A 15,445-nucleotide genomic window follows, 5' to 3' on the forward strand; every position below is an offset into this window, starting at 1 on the left:
GGCAGGGCTCTGCAATTCTGTTTCCATGCAGGCTTTTGGCCCATTCCTCTGACTTCAGTTCCTCTGTGCCCTTGCCTCCTCCTTCCAGAAGGACCCAGTGTTCTTACATCTTGAACCTTTCTAAGGGTCTGTGGTACAAAACAGGACGTTTCTAGGCTCCCCGACTAACAGGTTACATTTTTGTTTTCTCTCATCTTGTAACTCTATTTAATCAGTTGTCCATTTGCTTTCTGGCTCCCAAGATTTTGCAGGTGGCATCACTGTGTTTTCTTCATTCTTCTAGATTCCTGCCACCTTTAGTTCTATGTCATTATGTGGTGTTTTGAGGGAGCAGGGGCAAACGACTGCTTTTCTGCCATATTTACTTCCTTTTTTGTATAACACCTTACGAAACTACAGCAAAGTAAAGTGTACTATTTTCATTTCATGAATAGAATTTTGTAGAAACTAAAAGCAACAATCAGTATGCAGGGAGGTGCTGAGGAGTACAAGGCCTGGGAGAGAGTCCCCTGCTCCAGCCACACTGGCATGTTCTCACAGTAATAGTAGCTTCGCCGCCCCTACACCCACTCTGAAGCTGAAGCATAAATCAACAGCCCTAACTGGAACGTCCGTGCCAATGCTTTCCCTTTCTGCCTCCGTCAGCCTGAGAGCATCCACCCCTTCCCTATCCTCAGCCTTAGAGATAAAGGAAGCTGGTTTGATGTAAAAGACAACTTTAGTCAAGAAACACAGCTGGTCTTCAGTCCTTCTGTTCTTTTCAAATTTGACCTTGGTCAAGCTCAAGAAATGTTTGTTGAATGCCTCTGTGTGCACTGAGGTTTCAAAAATGCAAGATAGTTCTCTGTCCTTGAGGAGTTCAAAGTCTCACTTACTCCCTGATGTCTCACAAAGTCCCACATATTAATCAGGACTGGCTCCTGCACAGAGAAGCACTGAGTGGTGGCTGGGCCACCACTTGACATTGGGTTTTCCCTCACATGGACCCTAGTTTCTTTCATTTTCTGTATATAGATCTAAAGCAGAATTATTATGGAAGGTCATTAGAAATTAGGTTGGATTCTGATGTATGACAATGACTGTAAAAGTAAAATATTAACATTCTTCTTTAAAGAAAAAACGATCCCAGCAGTCCCTCCTGCTGGGATCGTTTTTTCTTTAAAAACAACCCCTGTAACTGGTGCATCACGTGTGTCTGAGGTTCTTGCATTGGGTCAACTGATGGGGGATCCTGTGGTGACTAGTTTGTAGTAGGCTCCTTTTTGGGCCATCAGTTCTTCATGGGTTCCCTTTTCAATCACCACCCCCTGTGCCATGACAGCAATGATATCCGCATTCTGGATGGTAGACAAGCGATGGGCAATGACAATGCAGGTCCGACCCTCTCTGGCTTTGTCTAGAGCAACCTGCACCGTCTGCAAAGAGAAGATGGAAAGTTAATGCAAAGATGCATGATTGCTCCCCAGTCCACCATCATGAGAGTTCAGTTAACATGACCTGAATAACAGTTCTATACTTGAGGGCAAACCCAAAGGTTTGACGTAAGAGAGGATTAAGTAAGTATTCTCTGAATGCAATGCATCAGTGATTTCAATGGCAGTGCACAGGCTGAGAAATTTCAGTGGAGCAAGAAGGAAGCAAACTATGAAGTCCCTATGTAATTTTACAATATTTGATGGTCTAGCTTCCTGAAATGAAACCAAGAAAACAATGGAGGGTGGCAGTTAAGTGGCCGTTCCTGATACTGCTCTTCATTGAAGACGTTTTAGCTCTCTCCAAAATGGAATCCCAATTGTTATGGCATTAATTGTACATTTTAAATTTCATAATTGTGTTATGCTCAATTGCATCTTCTTTCATGCAAACCACACATCAGATATTACCTCTTTCTTTGTGTTGTATGTGGCCTACTTTCTCTGTCACATACCTTTAGAACTATAAAATATTTATAACAGATAATCTAGATTATTTCACTTTATTCAAGAAAGGTGATCATTTGCCTTTGGAAAAAAATGTCACTTAGCCTAAAGAATCTTAAAAACAATTCTTATTTTAAAGGTAAAATATTTTATTTGAAGCAATTTTATATTAAATCACTTGCTCTAGATAATTGTCTTTTGGTTCCATAAAGTATTGCCAATTTCTACTGTTAATAAATCAGAAAATTGAAAACAATGCCATTTTATAAGGACAAATTTTACAGCAAAAGACTTATTTGTAATGATATAAGACTTTAGAAAATCAGTACTTACCTTTTCACTTTCTGTGTCTAAGGCAGAAGTGGCTTCATCTAGTAGCAAGATTTTAGGATCTCGTACAATGGCCCGAGCAATAGCAATACGTTGTTTCTCCCCTCGAGAGAGTTGAGACCCCTGGGACCCAACGTTAGTTTCATATTTCTGAAAAAAGTATGGTAAGTTTGAGAAATAGAAACAGTTATTGCTCCTGTGCTGTACAGAACTCATGTCAAGTTCTCCTCTGTAATTTAAATTATTTATTTGTTGAACTAGGGAATAGTGAATGAATCCTCCTATAGGATGAAGGATGTCAAATCCACTTAGGAATATGAGAAAAACATGGAATTTGTGACCTTTGATGTGGGAAGCAAGGGGACTTTATTCCTCATTTCTGCATTTCTTTTAGGTTTATATTTTCAATCTCCTCCCTGTGTCCAGGTAAGAGCCCATATATGAGATCCTCCTTGATTTGAGACTGTCTGATTCTAGACTCTTATCTGGAAAAATCCTTCCAAGATGGACTAATCTCAAGAATGGAAATGTCTTTGTGAGATCTTCTGGTCCACTTCTGTATTAGGGAGGCGACAATCTGGAACACAGCCCTTGGTTAGAAGCTCCACTCTGCTGCTTACTAGCTTGTGTTCATGAACAAATTATTTATATTTTTTGAGCTGGCTAGTCATCTGAGGTGCAGTATTAACCCTCACTTCACATATTTATTGTGAGTTTTAGATAAAATTAGGAAGAAAAATCACTCATGCCTGGCATGGCTACATAAAAATTAGTTAACATTCACAGAGCGTTTACCGTAGAGGTATTGTGCTAACTATTCTAGCTAGGTTATCATTTAATACACACAGAAACCATACCCACCCTATCTTTTTTAGATTACAAAACTTAGGCACAGGGAGGTAAGAAAATGGTGCGAGGACAAGTAACAAGCAGTGAAAGTGAAATCTGAATCCAGGTGAAAGTGAATCTGTCTCTCCTTTGAGTCCCTTGACTACTGCTCTTCCTGCCTTCCACAACACGAGCTGTTTCCTTCCCGGGCTTCCCTTGCCTCCTGATGAAAGCTCCATCAAGCCAGGTGAGACCCATGAAAACCTGCTTTGTCCTTGTGGAGACAAAGCGCTCAGAGAAGGGTACCATGGGCAAGTCTGTATGAGGACAATGTAGTAAACCAGCTCCATGCCAGTGCCTCGCCCCAAATGAGTAGGTATTCAATAAGGGTTTGTGGGATAAATGAGTCTCCCAGGAGACACACAAGCTTTGCTTTTGAACTCTGGATTCAGCAAATAGTAATTTCCATGTGCTTATAGATTGGGCTAACAGGTAAGAACCGGGCCAAGAGCCTAACACTTAGGAGACTGTGAAAAGAGCAAACAAAAAGCCCTCCACAAACACCACAAAATTTATAAACATAATCACTTATAAAGAAAAACAATTTTCCCAGGGATATTTTTAAAAAGTAAGTAGAGAAGGTAAAAGGTAAAATTTGGCCCTACAATTTGGTTTCCATGTTTTAATTTTTCTTGTGATCAAAACTAAGAGGGACTTTTGGTGGATGGGAAAATGCAGAGACAATATTGTGTGAAATCTGGACTTGGCTCTGGCAAAGTAAGAGACACCAAGGCAGGTGCAACTTACCCACCACCCATGGTACACACTGCCAGGTAATGAAATAATGATGATGGCAGTAATACCAGCGGCAGCTTTCTTTGTGTGGCTATTAAGTGTGTTTTCTTCATTTTAACGTTATTTTCTTGCATTTTGCAGATGGAATAGACAATCTCAGAAAGGATCATTGTCCCAAAGCTACGAAGCTACTAAGTGGCAAAGCTTGGATGCAAGCCCAGGTCAGCTCCAAATCTCAGGCTTTTCCCCACTATGCTAAACTAAAGCTCAATGCACAAAAAAATTCAACAAAAATAGCATCTGTTGCATTGGGCAATACAATACTTTCCAAAATTAAAGAGTATGTTGATGAAGGATATTTCTTTTGCTTAAAAAACTAACACAGTCTGGGGGCACTGTGAGATAAATTGTGTACCCTTTGACCTTCTAGAGCCACAATCATAATACAGATTGAATATTTCTTATCAGAAATGCCTGGGACCAGAAGTGTTTCAGATTTTGGACTTTTTCAGATTTTGGAATATCTGCATATAATGAGATATCTTGGGGATAGGACTCAAGTCTAACCACAAAATTCATGTTTCTTATCTACTTTATACACATAGCCCAGAAGTAAATTACTGCAATATTTTTAATAATTTTGTGATGAAACAAAGTTTTGACTGCATTTTGACTGTGGCCCATCATATGAGGTCAAGTATGAAATTTTCCACTTGTGGGATCATGTTGGCACTCAAACAGTGTTGAATTTTGGAAAATTTTGGATTTGGGATTTTCAGATTAGGGATGCTCAACCTGTACACTTTGGTAGTTCTACTTCTCCCCATCCTTGTCTCCCACAGGGAATGGCTCTGACTTCGTACTCACCTCTGGGAGTGACATGACAAAATCATGCAGCTGAGCCTGTTTTGCAGCTGCTATGACTCTTTCCACGGGAATTTCTTTGGTGTTGTCTCCATACTTGATATTGTCCATTATGCTACAGGCAAACAACACTGGTTCCTGGGAAACAATTCCAATGTTTGAGCGGAGGAACTGGATGTTTACTTTTTTGCTGTCATGCCCATCTATCATCTGCCAATAGAGGAGATGACAGGTCATTAAGTTTTCAGAATTTCAGCAGCAAGGAAAGTTCATATTCTAGCGTTAGGTGTTATGCAGGACATTTGGTTTGCTTAACAGACAGCAATCCCAAGGCTAAAATTATGGAATAAATTATGCTGCCTTTGACCTCTGGATGTAATGTCTATCAGGAGTGGCATCCATGTTAACACTAATCAGACTATGGTCCTATTTATTTCCTGAACTCTGGCTCTACAGGTGAAACAAATGAGAAAGACGCTCAGGTATTCAGGTAAGAAACAACTTCCCCTTACTTTGGTGCAGCACACTCTCTACAAATATACAGGGTTGCTCTATTTTGAGACTCATGAGTTATGGAAAGGATTTTTCTCTGGGAAGCTTTTGGGCAATATAACGGTCAAACCTGTTTTCTTGATTTTACTAACGCCATTCTCTGAATAACTGAGATAATAAAACCAAGTAAAAAAGGAATACATTTATTCACTTAGTCAATCAACAAACATATATTTGTATCACCTGCCACAAAGCACCATCCTAAGCAGTCTATGCCTGCTACGTAAAGAAAATATTATCTCTGTTTCCTAGGAACTCACAGTCTAGTTAGGCAGTGAAGTCCAGGGACTTGAATATCTACCACATGAGCTGGTTCACAAAAAAGTCCTAGAATATTAAAGGCACAGTATGCCTAACATACTACTGTAAAGTATTTGGCCCTATTATTTCAGAAAAAATGGTGATAAATGGTATGAACAGATTGTATTTAAGATAATTTCTAAGTAATGGAAAAAGCAAACACTATTAGAAAAAATATAAAGCGTTTCTCAATAACAATTAGCCCTGGCTTATCTTGCTCTACTCATTTTCCATAGCACTTAAGTCTGCAAAACACAATTTAATAATTAAACACTGGGGCTGTTTGCTCATTCTTCTAAATGTGCTACATTGTAAGCTCCTAGAAGACAGAAGACATGTTTCATGTTCCTTAGAGTCTCCCACAGGGCCTCATGCAGTAACAGGCACATCATAGGCATCCAAATAAATGTTGAAAATATTGAATGCCTGCATTTGGTAGCTTAAGAGTAAAGAGGACTTTGAAAAAAACTTTTACAAAGTGGTAGGTTTTCTGCTTAAAATGTATGTAGAAATGTTTTATGATGTTATAACAAAATATACTGAGCCTATGAAATGCAAGAAGTCATAATGATTTCCTTATTGGCCTTGCTTTCTACCTGTGACCAAAACATTCACTGGGCATATTCAGATAAATATACTTAATATACATGTTAATGTTGGAAAAGTAAATATAAGGGATTCAGTTTCCTGTATCTTGCATAGTTCACAATCTATGTTGGCTGGAGGCATGACAGAACTGACATTTTGGAAAACTGAACTCTCTGACTTATTGGAATTATACCTCTGGTTACAATGGGCTTTCTAGGTTCATCGGTTACCAAATACCTTCAAACAAATTAAAATCTTTATACCTCAACTTAATAACAGAAGTGATTATAAATTATAGGAAATCAACACTTAGTCCTTATTTTTATAACTTCCTGGATTCTGTCAATTTCTGTTTGCTTGTTTCCTTGCTTTGCTTTATGCAAGGAAATCTTTAGTTGCCTCTTTCAAGTTTTTCTCAGCATGTCTTTTCCTAATGTTATCTGTCCTTATTACACTAAAGATTATACTATTCAGGGAAGTCAGAAAGGCCACTTTCAAAATATTAGCATTAAACAGTGAATCAAGTGTGGAGCAAAATAAAACATTTTCAGACCCATATCTATGAACGATTTCTTAGAAAATTGCTTGTGGATGAGCTCCAACAAAGGGGGGTGAAAACTATGAAAAGGGAATTTATGGGAACTATGAAATAATGGATCTAATCCAAGGAAATATCACAGGGAACTCACAGGATGACAACTGTTCAACAGGCAAAGGTTGTAAGTGACAGAAATGAGGGAATAGATGGCCTGAGAGGGACACTGGAAGAACACAAAGGTTTTCATAAAGACAAAAAATACAAGAAAAAAAGAAACCTTTCAGAAAAGCAATCAAGAAAAAATATAATACAAATGTAACTCACTATTTGACTAAGGGATGAACAATATTTACATAATCATTTAAAAAGCTGTCAATTGATTTTCAACTTTTAGAATCAACTTAGAGTGAAAGCAGGAAAGATAATATTATAAACAGGATGTGCTCTGAATTCTTGATAATAGTGCAGTTAGAACTTAAGAGGTAAAAGAAGGGTGTAAGAGGTGAAAATAAAGGTAGGATTGCTAACATTTTTATTTTAGGAAGTGAGAATTCAGGAGGAACTATCTACAGGTGGTGGAAGAGCAACGGAAGCAGATCAGAAGTTTACAAATTTATAAATAGAAGGTCTAAAAAATGATATAACTATATTGGGAGGAGGTAGGAAAAAGGAGGGGGTGGTGAGGGTAAGTAGATTTTTATCTCTTGAGAATAAATCACAGAGAGTCTAAATTTGTTAAATCATGAAACAGCAGGAGCACATTATTTAAAGACATAAAAGTAATTATCGGCAGATCAAAAAACATCAAGTGGTCAAAGATAGTTGCCTTTGGGAAGAGAAATGTGGAGTGGGAGTGTAAGCATAAAGCAAGGGGGTGACTTTTCATTATAAATGTTTATTATTTGAATTTGTGACCTTCTGCATATATTACTTTTAAAGAAAGAAAAAAAGGACAGAAAAGAAAAAGAAATGTTATGAAAAATAAATAGCAAAGCTATTCACCAAAATTTCAAATATCCTTGCCAAAGATTTATGGTACATGGCTCTCAATCTGAGTTCCTTGCCTTATTTAGATTTCAGCTTCTTGAACAAGGACAAGATCTTTTCATGCTAAATCTCCTTTCTTGTTCATTTATCATTATTTCCCTTATCACTCTACTTTTTTCATTCCTGGTCATTAGTTTCCTGATTAGTCTGCACTTTCTGCTCCATTTACGGGTAAATGAATGCTTCTATTAAATACACTCATCTCCAGCTTTGCAGTGTGCCCAGTTTTCTTTGCCTAACTGGTCAGCAGGCCATCTGGAACTGGGGAAAATCTGACATTAGAAATTGTGAGGGAGAATCAGGTGAAGCAGTAAATGACTGGGACTGGAAAATATGCATGGGGTAAGTGCCTAAGGCAAGCATTTTAAAGTGAGTCTGGCAAAGCAAAAACTTAAAGCCAAAAACTTGGAAAGAGTCTGCAGAAGGCAAAATTCTCATAAAGGTTGCGTGGCTTACCACCTTTCCTTGATCAGGATCATAGAAACGTTCCAACAGCTGAATGCTGGTGCTTTTGCCACATCCACTGCTCCCAACAAATGCCAGTGTCTGCCCTGGACTAATCGACACCGAGAGACCATTCAGAACTTGCGTGTCAGGTCGAGAAGGATATGTAAATTTACAATCAACAAAATCAATCTTCCCCTGGAAGTTGTCCTGTGGATGGGAGGATCAAAATTTGAGATGCTCTTACTGGAGCCTAGAATATTGAAAACACACCTAAATCTTGAGTTTAAAATCCCTGCTTGAGATACCTTCAAACCATGCTGCCAAAATGCAAAGTATAGAGACAGCAACTTAATAAAAGGACATTCCATTTTCTATTCTGAAAGATGTAGTATAAAGGAAGGCTTGGGCAACAAAATTAAAGACATTTGACTCCCCCATTCCCAGTCTAACCTAAGGGAATTTTCTTGCCATCCATTCCTGACATTCTGTATAGAAAAGAATAGCTGGAAGATATTAAATCACAGAAGCCAGTAACTGTCCCAACCCTATAGCTTTGTTCCCCCAAAGACTAAAAATAATATTACACTTAAAATGACCTAGAAAGAAAGTTACCTGAGGTCTGTACTGCAAAGGTGAATACTTTCTATTGTACTTTGGTGTGCTTAAAACTCTCTAACCTATAAACTCTAGAAATGGATAGACATTTAACAGACCACACAGAAACTTTACATTTACTGAACTGAAGGAGAAATTTTACCAATTTAGAAAGATAACAGAATTTAGCTTAGCTTTACTGGTGTTTAGGTTTGCTTTGCTTTCTGGAACATACTAAAATTTTAAAAAATAGGTAGAGAAGATTTAAAAATACGTATCTATCAATTAGAAGAAGATATTTTGTTGAGATTGAATTAATTTTCTGGACATCCACATAAGCTAAAACTTGAATCAAGATGAACATGAATTAAATCAATGTTACTGGACAGGAAGAATTGAGTTTTCTAAATTCCGTATCAGAATATCAATAGAAAACACAGTGGTTAGGTAGATCTCAGAGGACAACGGGCTTCATTCATTCAGGAACTAAGTGTATTTTATATTACACAGAATTTAGCATTCATTGAATGTCATTGCCTTGTTCAAATGCCAGCTTTAGGAATAATTTTTGATGCTAATTTACTTTATTCCTTTTTAGGTATAAATCTACTGTGTGTCCACTCCGAGTATGTATGAATGAACCCATATACAGCGGGAATTTAGAAGCCAAGTGGTATTGTGTGGCCATCTCTAATGGCTGTCCTGCACACACACACACACACACACACACACACACACACACACACGCACAACCTTACCCCTTATCAATACTTACACATTTTATTTATTTATTTTATTAGACTTTAACTTCTGGGGTAGATGTGCAGAATGTGCAGGTTTGTTACATACGTATACACATGGTGGTTTGCTGCACCCATCAACCCGTCATCTACATTAGGTATTTCTCCTGATGTTATTCCTCCCATACACCCCGCCATCCCCTGACAGGCCCCAGTGTGTGATGTTCCCCGCTCTGTGTCCACGTGTTCTCATTGTTCAACTCCCACTTATGAGTGACAACATGCAGTGTTTGGTTTTCTGTTCTTGTGTTAGTTTGCTGAGAATTATGGTTTCCAGCTTCATCCCTATCCCTGCAAAGGACATGAACTTATCCCTTTTTATGGCTGCATAGTATTCCAATACTTACCCATTTTTCTCCTGCACTACTGTATACACTGATTGGGGGTTGTCGGTCCAGCAGTTCAAAAAAGCTTGCAGCTGATATTTTAGCTTTTGCATAACTTGGGGTGTAAGAGAAGGTTCTTCCAAGAGCTGTCGCACTCAGTACAACTGCAGAGATCACCCTGTAACCAGACAGACACACAGGCAGAGAGCAGGGAGGAGTGGTTGGTGTGATGACCTGAGGGCAGAAATTTGGGGATCTAGCCCTGGTTCTGCTAGGAAAGGACCAAATATACTTGAGCAAGTCATTTTAGATTTGTCTGGGAATGGAGAGGGTGGTGTTTAAAAGATCAGCAGTTTTCAAACTGTGTTCTATGAAAAAGGGGTAAGAAGAGGACTGAACAAGCATGAAGGGGAGAGCTCAGACCTCCAAACCTTTATTTGACCACAATAGCTTCTTTTAAGAAAATTGTTTGAGGGGGAAAAAGACTTCTGAAGTTTTTTTTTTTTTTTTTTTAAAAGAAAAAGCAGGCTTGAAAGATCACCAGATTGAGCTGATTTTTCTAGAATTATAACAGTTTTTTGAACCTATAATAGGTATATAAAAGATAATGATTGATGATATAAGCTTCAGTTCTGTACCAGGTATGTATATAATTTATGCTTCAGAGAGCAAGACAGATGAAATTGCCTGTCTCCTTCTTCTTGTGTTAGCCTCTAACTATATTCAACATTTACTTAATTAATGAGAGTGAGTGAATGAATGAATGAATGATAAATATAATGAGAGATAACTCTGCTGCTGTACAGACAATGATGTGAGTAGTAGCCCCCAAAGCTGTTCACCTGCACCGTCATGCACAGAGGGTCTGCCTGGGATGGGGATAGGGATAAGGGATGTGTCTTTGTGTGTCACACTGCTCAGTTCATAAGCAGGAATTGTTTTAGGCCAGAATTGCAAATCCAAACATCTCCAGGAGCCCAATTTAAAGCCTAAGGGAATGAAAAGCATTTGAAATGAAATGGAAAATGGTGGAAGATGACCTTCCAATTTTTAAAGTGAAGCCAGAAATTCAGAGTTTTCCATAGTCCCAGAATTTTTTTTTTTTTGAGATGGAGTCTCACCCTGTCACCCCGGCTGGAGTGCAGTGGCATGATCTCAGCTCACTGCAGCCTCCACCTCCTGGGTTCAAGCGATTCTCCTGCCTCAGCCTCCCGAGTAACTGGGATTACAGGTACACACCACGACACCTGGCTATTTTTTTTGTATTTTTTGTAGAGACGGGATTTCGCCATGTTGGCCAGGCAAGTCTCAAACTCCTGACCTCAAGTGATCCACCCACCTTGGCCTCCCAAAGTGCTGAGATTACAGGCGTGAGCCACCGCGCCCAGCCTATAGCCCCAGATTTTTATACATTGGCAAAAAATTATTCTAAAACCTTAATAAATAACTAAACTAAATAAAATAAACTAAATAATAAATAAAGTAAATAAAAATAAGCCAATGGTTTGTGTTTTTTTCTAATTTAGATTAGTAGCTTTAAATATCAAAGATTTAGAAAAGAGAGACTTTCCTAGCTGGGTGGGTGTAGTGGAGCGGGAGAGAAGTGCTGAAAGAGATACCAGGTGAGAAGGCGGGACTCATGGCTAGAGAAGGAAACCCAAGAACAGATTCCTATAGGACCACTTTTCCTAATGCCCTCCAAACCTTTCTCAGACCATCTCCACCCTTACACCCGGCCCTCTCCCCAACCCATATACATGTGTACCTCATTCCCCAGTACCCTGACTCTCTTAGACTTTCACTTCTGGAAATGTGAGAAATTGGACTCAAAGCTAATCTTATTAGAAAAGCAGGCTTTGGCTATACGAATGGAACATCATTTACCTGTATGGCCTATGCTGTCTCTGCCTAGGAGCAGTCAGCTGGGAACATGCCCTCTTTGCAAGAGAGGAGTTCAAATAAAACAGTTCTTTATGAACCATCTTAGCCAAGGCCTCTAGATTTTCTCAGCATTAACATCTGTGGCAGATTGTTTATAAACAATGATCGTATTAATTCACACTATCACGCATCCCTTTGCAACACGACTGTTTTACTCCTCTCATCAAAAAGTGGATTCTATTTTTTTCTATTCCTTAAACCTGGGCTTGATGGTATGACTTTCTTTGGCCAAACAGAAAATTAGAAAGTCTCTTTGCACGGAGAGACTTGAAAAGTACTTGCACAGTGGGGCTTGCCCTCTTTTGTGGCACTTGGAACTCTGAGGCCATAATATGAAGAAAAGAAGCTCATCTGCTAGACACGCCATGTGGAGACAGAAGAATACACAGAAGCCTGACTGAATCAGCCCAGGTCAGAAGAACTGCCCTGACGACCCACAGAATCTTGAAAAATAATTAATCCCAGCTATTGTAAGGCACCAAGCTTGGGATTGTTTGTTAAGCAGCAAAAAAGCTAACTGACAGAACCAGGCTATTCCTTCCTTGTGTGTTGATCTTTTCTCATCTTGGCTGGATATTCCTCACCTGAACACGTAGCTGAAATGGAGCCCCTCATTGGGGATTAAGTAACCTCCATATCTGTAGGAAGCAGAATTCGCAACAAACACGATGCACTGGGAAAAGGCAAAGCAGAATCCATAAACATTGGCTTTCTGAATGGCTGTCTTGAGGGGCTTCTCCAGCTCAGTCTCAAGTGTTTCAATGAACCGCCTCTCCTTTCCAATTCCAGCAACAGTGCGGATGTTACTGAGGGCTTCATTTGTAATCTGAAGATCAAGAAAGAGTCTTAGGAATACAAGGGCAGAAATAACTCCTTTCATGACATTTCAATGGCTGCATGGATTAGATGGTGCAAATGGCAGAATGTGGTACAAATCAGAGAATGCATCCTCTGGGAATACAAAGAAGTGGCTGGAGATCAAACCAACTGGACCATAAGATGATTTTTCAGTTAAATTTAAGTTTCTCTTAATTCTAACATGGCATGGCTTTGTTGCCTCCACTTGTGGTGGAAGAGAGAAGGAAAAATAAAGGTACACAGTTATCCTTGAAAGCTTTTTAGCTTCTTCCTTAATTCATTTGAAATGTATAAAATGGTATCTTTAAACGTCTTCTGAGACAAAAGATTAATAATATACATTTAAAAATTAGATTATATTTTCTTAAAAAATTAATCTGGCCAAATATTATATAACTTAAATTAGTTTTAGTAGTAAACAAAACTAATTAAATTTATTTGCAAATAATGTTTTAGGAAAAATGAGTATTTATACCTCTAGTGGTAAAACAATACTTTTCTTTCCATAACTTTAAAAAATGTTTAAGTTGTATATATTTAGGGGGTATGAGTGCAGATTTCTTACGGGCATATATTGTGTAGTGGTGATATCTGGGCTGTTAGTGTACCCATCACCTGAATAAATTAATTTCATATACAATAGGTCATTTTTCAACCCTCACTGCCTCCCACCCTCCCTCCTTTTGTGGTCTTTAGTGTCTACATAAAAGATGTAGACATCTTCTACATCTTTATGTCCATCCATACCTAACATAACTTAAAATGAGTAGGAAATGTATCTTTTAGTCTATACTATGAATTTATATTTGTTTTAACCCACACTCTAGGGCAAGTAATCACTGTTTCTGAATTAGGGTCTTACCCTAAAAAGGCAGAAAGGTAGGCCCCTTTGTCCCATTAACATACGAAGTCCTTTTGGCTTCTGCCTACTTGAGCAGAGTTCACATTCCCTCTTTCAAAAGAGACAGAACCTAAGTTATTGTGAATTTGTTAAAAGAGTGTATATATGTACGTGTGATTTCTTTCTTTTTTCTTTTCTTCCTTCTTCACTCCCTTCCTTCCTTCCTTCTTTCCTTTCCTTTTCTCTTTTCTTTCTTTCTTTTGTTCTTTCGTTCTTTCCCTTCCTCCCTTCCCCCCTTCCTTCCTTTCTTCTTTTTTTTTTTTTTAATGGAGTTTTGTTCTTGTCACCTAGGCTGGAGTGCAGTGGTGTGATCTTGGCTCACTGCAACCTCCGTCTCCTGGGTTCAAGTGATTCTCCTGCCTCAGCCTCCCGAGTAGCTGGGATTACAGGAAACTGCCACCATGCCCAGATAATATTTGTCTTTTTAGTAGAGACGGGGTTTCACCATGTGGGCCAGACTGGTCTTGACCTCCTGACCTCAGGTGATCCGCCTGCCTCGGCCTCCCAAAGTGTTGTAATTACAGGCGTGAGCCACCGCCCCCAGCCTGTGTGATTTCTTATACTTGAGAAGTGTTTATGCCACCATCCCTCATTTACCCCCGAGGACAAGATATTAATTAGAACACACTTTAAAATGTGTAGCTAAAACCTAAGTGTATCCAAAACCTAAACTGCAGCTCATAATTCTAGCTGGGAAAGACACTTGCCCCGAGCCTGGGGGACACTAAAGTGTGAAGAGAAAAGGCGTGTGCCATTAAAACCATCATAGCTCCTCTGTATGTGGAAAGCATGGCTCAGGGAAACTATTAGATTGCAAAAGCCTCGCAGCCAGAAAACTGAACTATCCTCCCCTGTAAGTGAGAGTACACCAAATTGGAGAGTACACCAAATCACTATGTGAGAGGAAATTGAACAGGCAATCCTCTGTTCACCCCACTATTTCTCCACGCCGGCTCAAACTCAGAGCCTTGGAGCCTTATTGCCTCAGTCTTTGGGCCAAACATGCATGGAAAGGGTGGTGGAAGGTTCTTAAGTGTGCCTGTCTGTGGGCTGACAGCTTCCTTAAGTCTCTTCGTACTATTTGTTTTTAACAGTTTGTCTGATAGCCACTCAGCCATGAGGAATGGGAAAGTTAGATGTGCAAGATTACCTGTCCCACCATCTCCAGGGCCTGCTTATCTCGAGAGGCAAATCCTGTCAACATCCTGGTCTGTGTGGCTCCTGATAAAGCCAAGAAGGGAAAGAAGCACAAGATGACCAGGCTTAGCTTCCAGCTAAAGGAGAAGGCAATGATCATGGCCACAGTGACGTTAGTGAAGGAATTGACCATCATCCCGATCTGAGAGCCGGCAGCCTGCAAACCAAAAAGCAATCAACCCATGTGAGACACACGGTCTCTTTTACCAACTACCATTATACAAAAAGGTCAGATCTTTTATAAAATTGTGATAAAATATACATAATATATATCATTTTAATCATTCTTAACTGTACAATTCAGTGGCATTTCACAATGTTGTGTAACCATCACACATCTATACCTAAAGCTTTTAAAATCATGCCCAACAAAACTCTGTATCCATTAAACAGTAACCTCCCTTTCTTCTCTCTCCCTCAAGCTCTTGGTGACTTCTACTCTAACTCTCTGTCTGTATTTGCCTACCCTAGGTACTTCTAGAAGTAGAATTATACATGATTTTTCCTTCTGTGTCTGGCTTATTTTGCTAAGCATAATGTTTTCAAACTTCAGCCATGTTGTAGCAGGTATAAAAATTTCATTCCTTTTTATTTTTATTTTTTGTTTATTTTATTTATTT

General features: G+C 39.0%; 1 protein-coding gene across 1 annotated transcript in view; it reads right to left on the reverse strand.

Annotated features, from left to right (window-relative positions):
- Positions 1-547: 547 nt before the first annotated feature.
- ABCB11 (ATP-binding cassette, sub-family B (MDR/TAP), member 11) overlaps positions 548-15,445 on the reverse strand; it is a 110,037-nt gene continuing 95,139 nt past the window's right edge. Inside the window, exons 22-28 of the mRNA XM_011960599.1 lie at positions 14,779-14,982; positions 12,454-12,695; positions 9,950-10,106; positions 8,218-8,415; positions 4,740-4,946; positions 2,253-2,399; positions 548-1,415 (exon numbers count right to left, since the gene is read on the reverse strand). Of these exons, the coding sequence (XP_011815989.1) occupies positions 1,215-1,415; positions 2,253-2,399; positions 4,740-4,946; positions 8,218-8,415; positions 9,950-10,106; positions 12,454-12,695; positions 14,779-14,982 (1,356 nt within the window). The 3' untranslated portion in view covers positions 548-1,214. The remainder of the gene's footprint in view (positions 1,416-2,252; positions 2,400-4,739; positions 4,947-8,217; positions 8,416-9,949; positions 10,107-12,453; positions 12,696-14,778; positions 14,983-15,445) is intronic.

This window comes from Colobus angolensis, unplaced genomic scaffold (assembly GCF_000951035.1).
Source record: "Colobus angolensis palliatus isolate OR3802 unplaced genomic scaffold, Cang.pa_1.0 Scaffold517, whole genome shotgun sequence".
NCBI classification, from domain to species: domain Eukaryota; kingdom Metazoa; phylum Chordata; class Mammalia; order Primates; family Cercopithecidae; genus Colobus; species Colobus angolensis.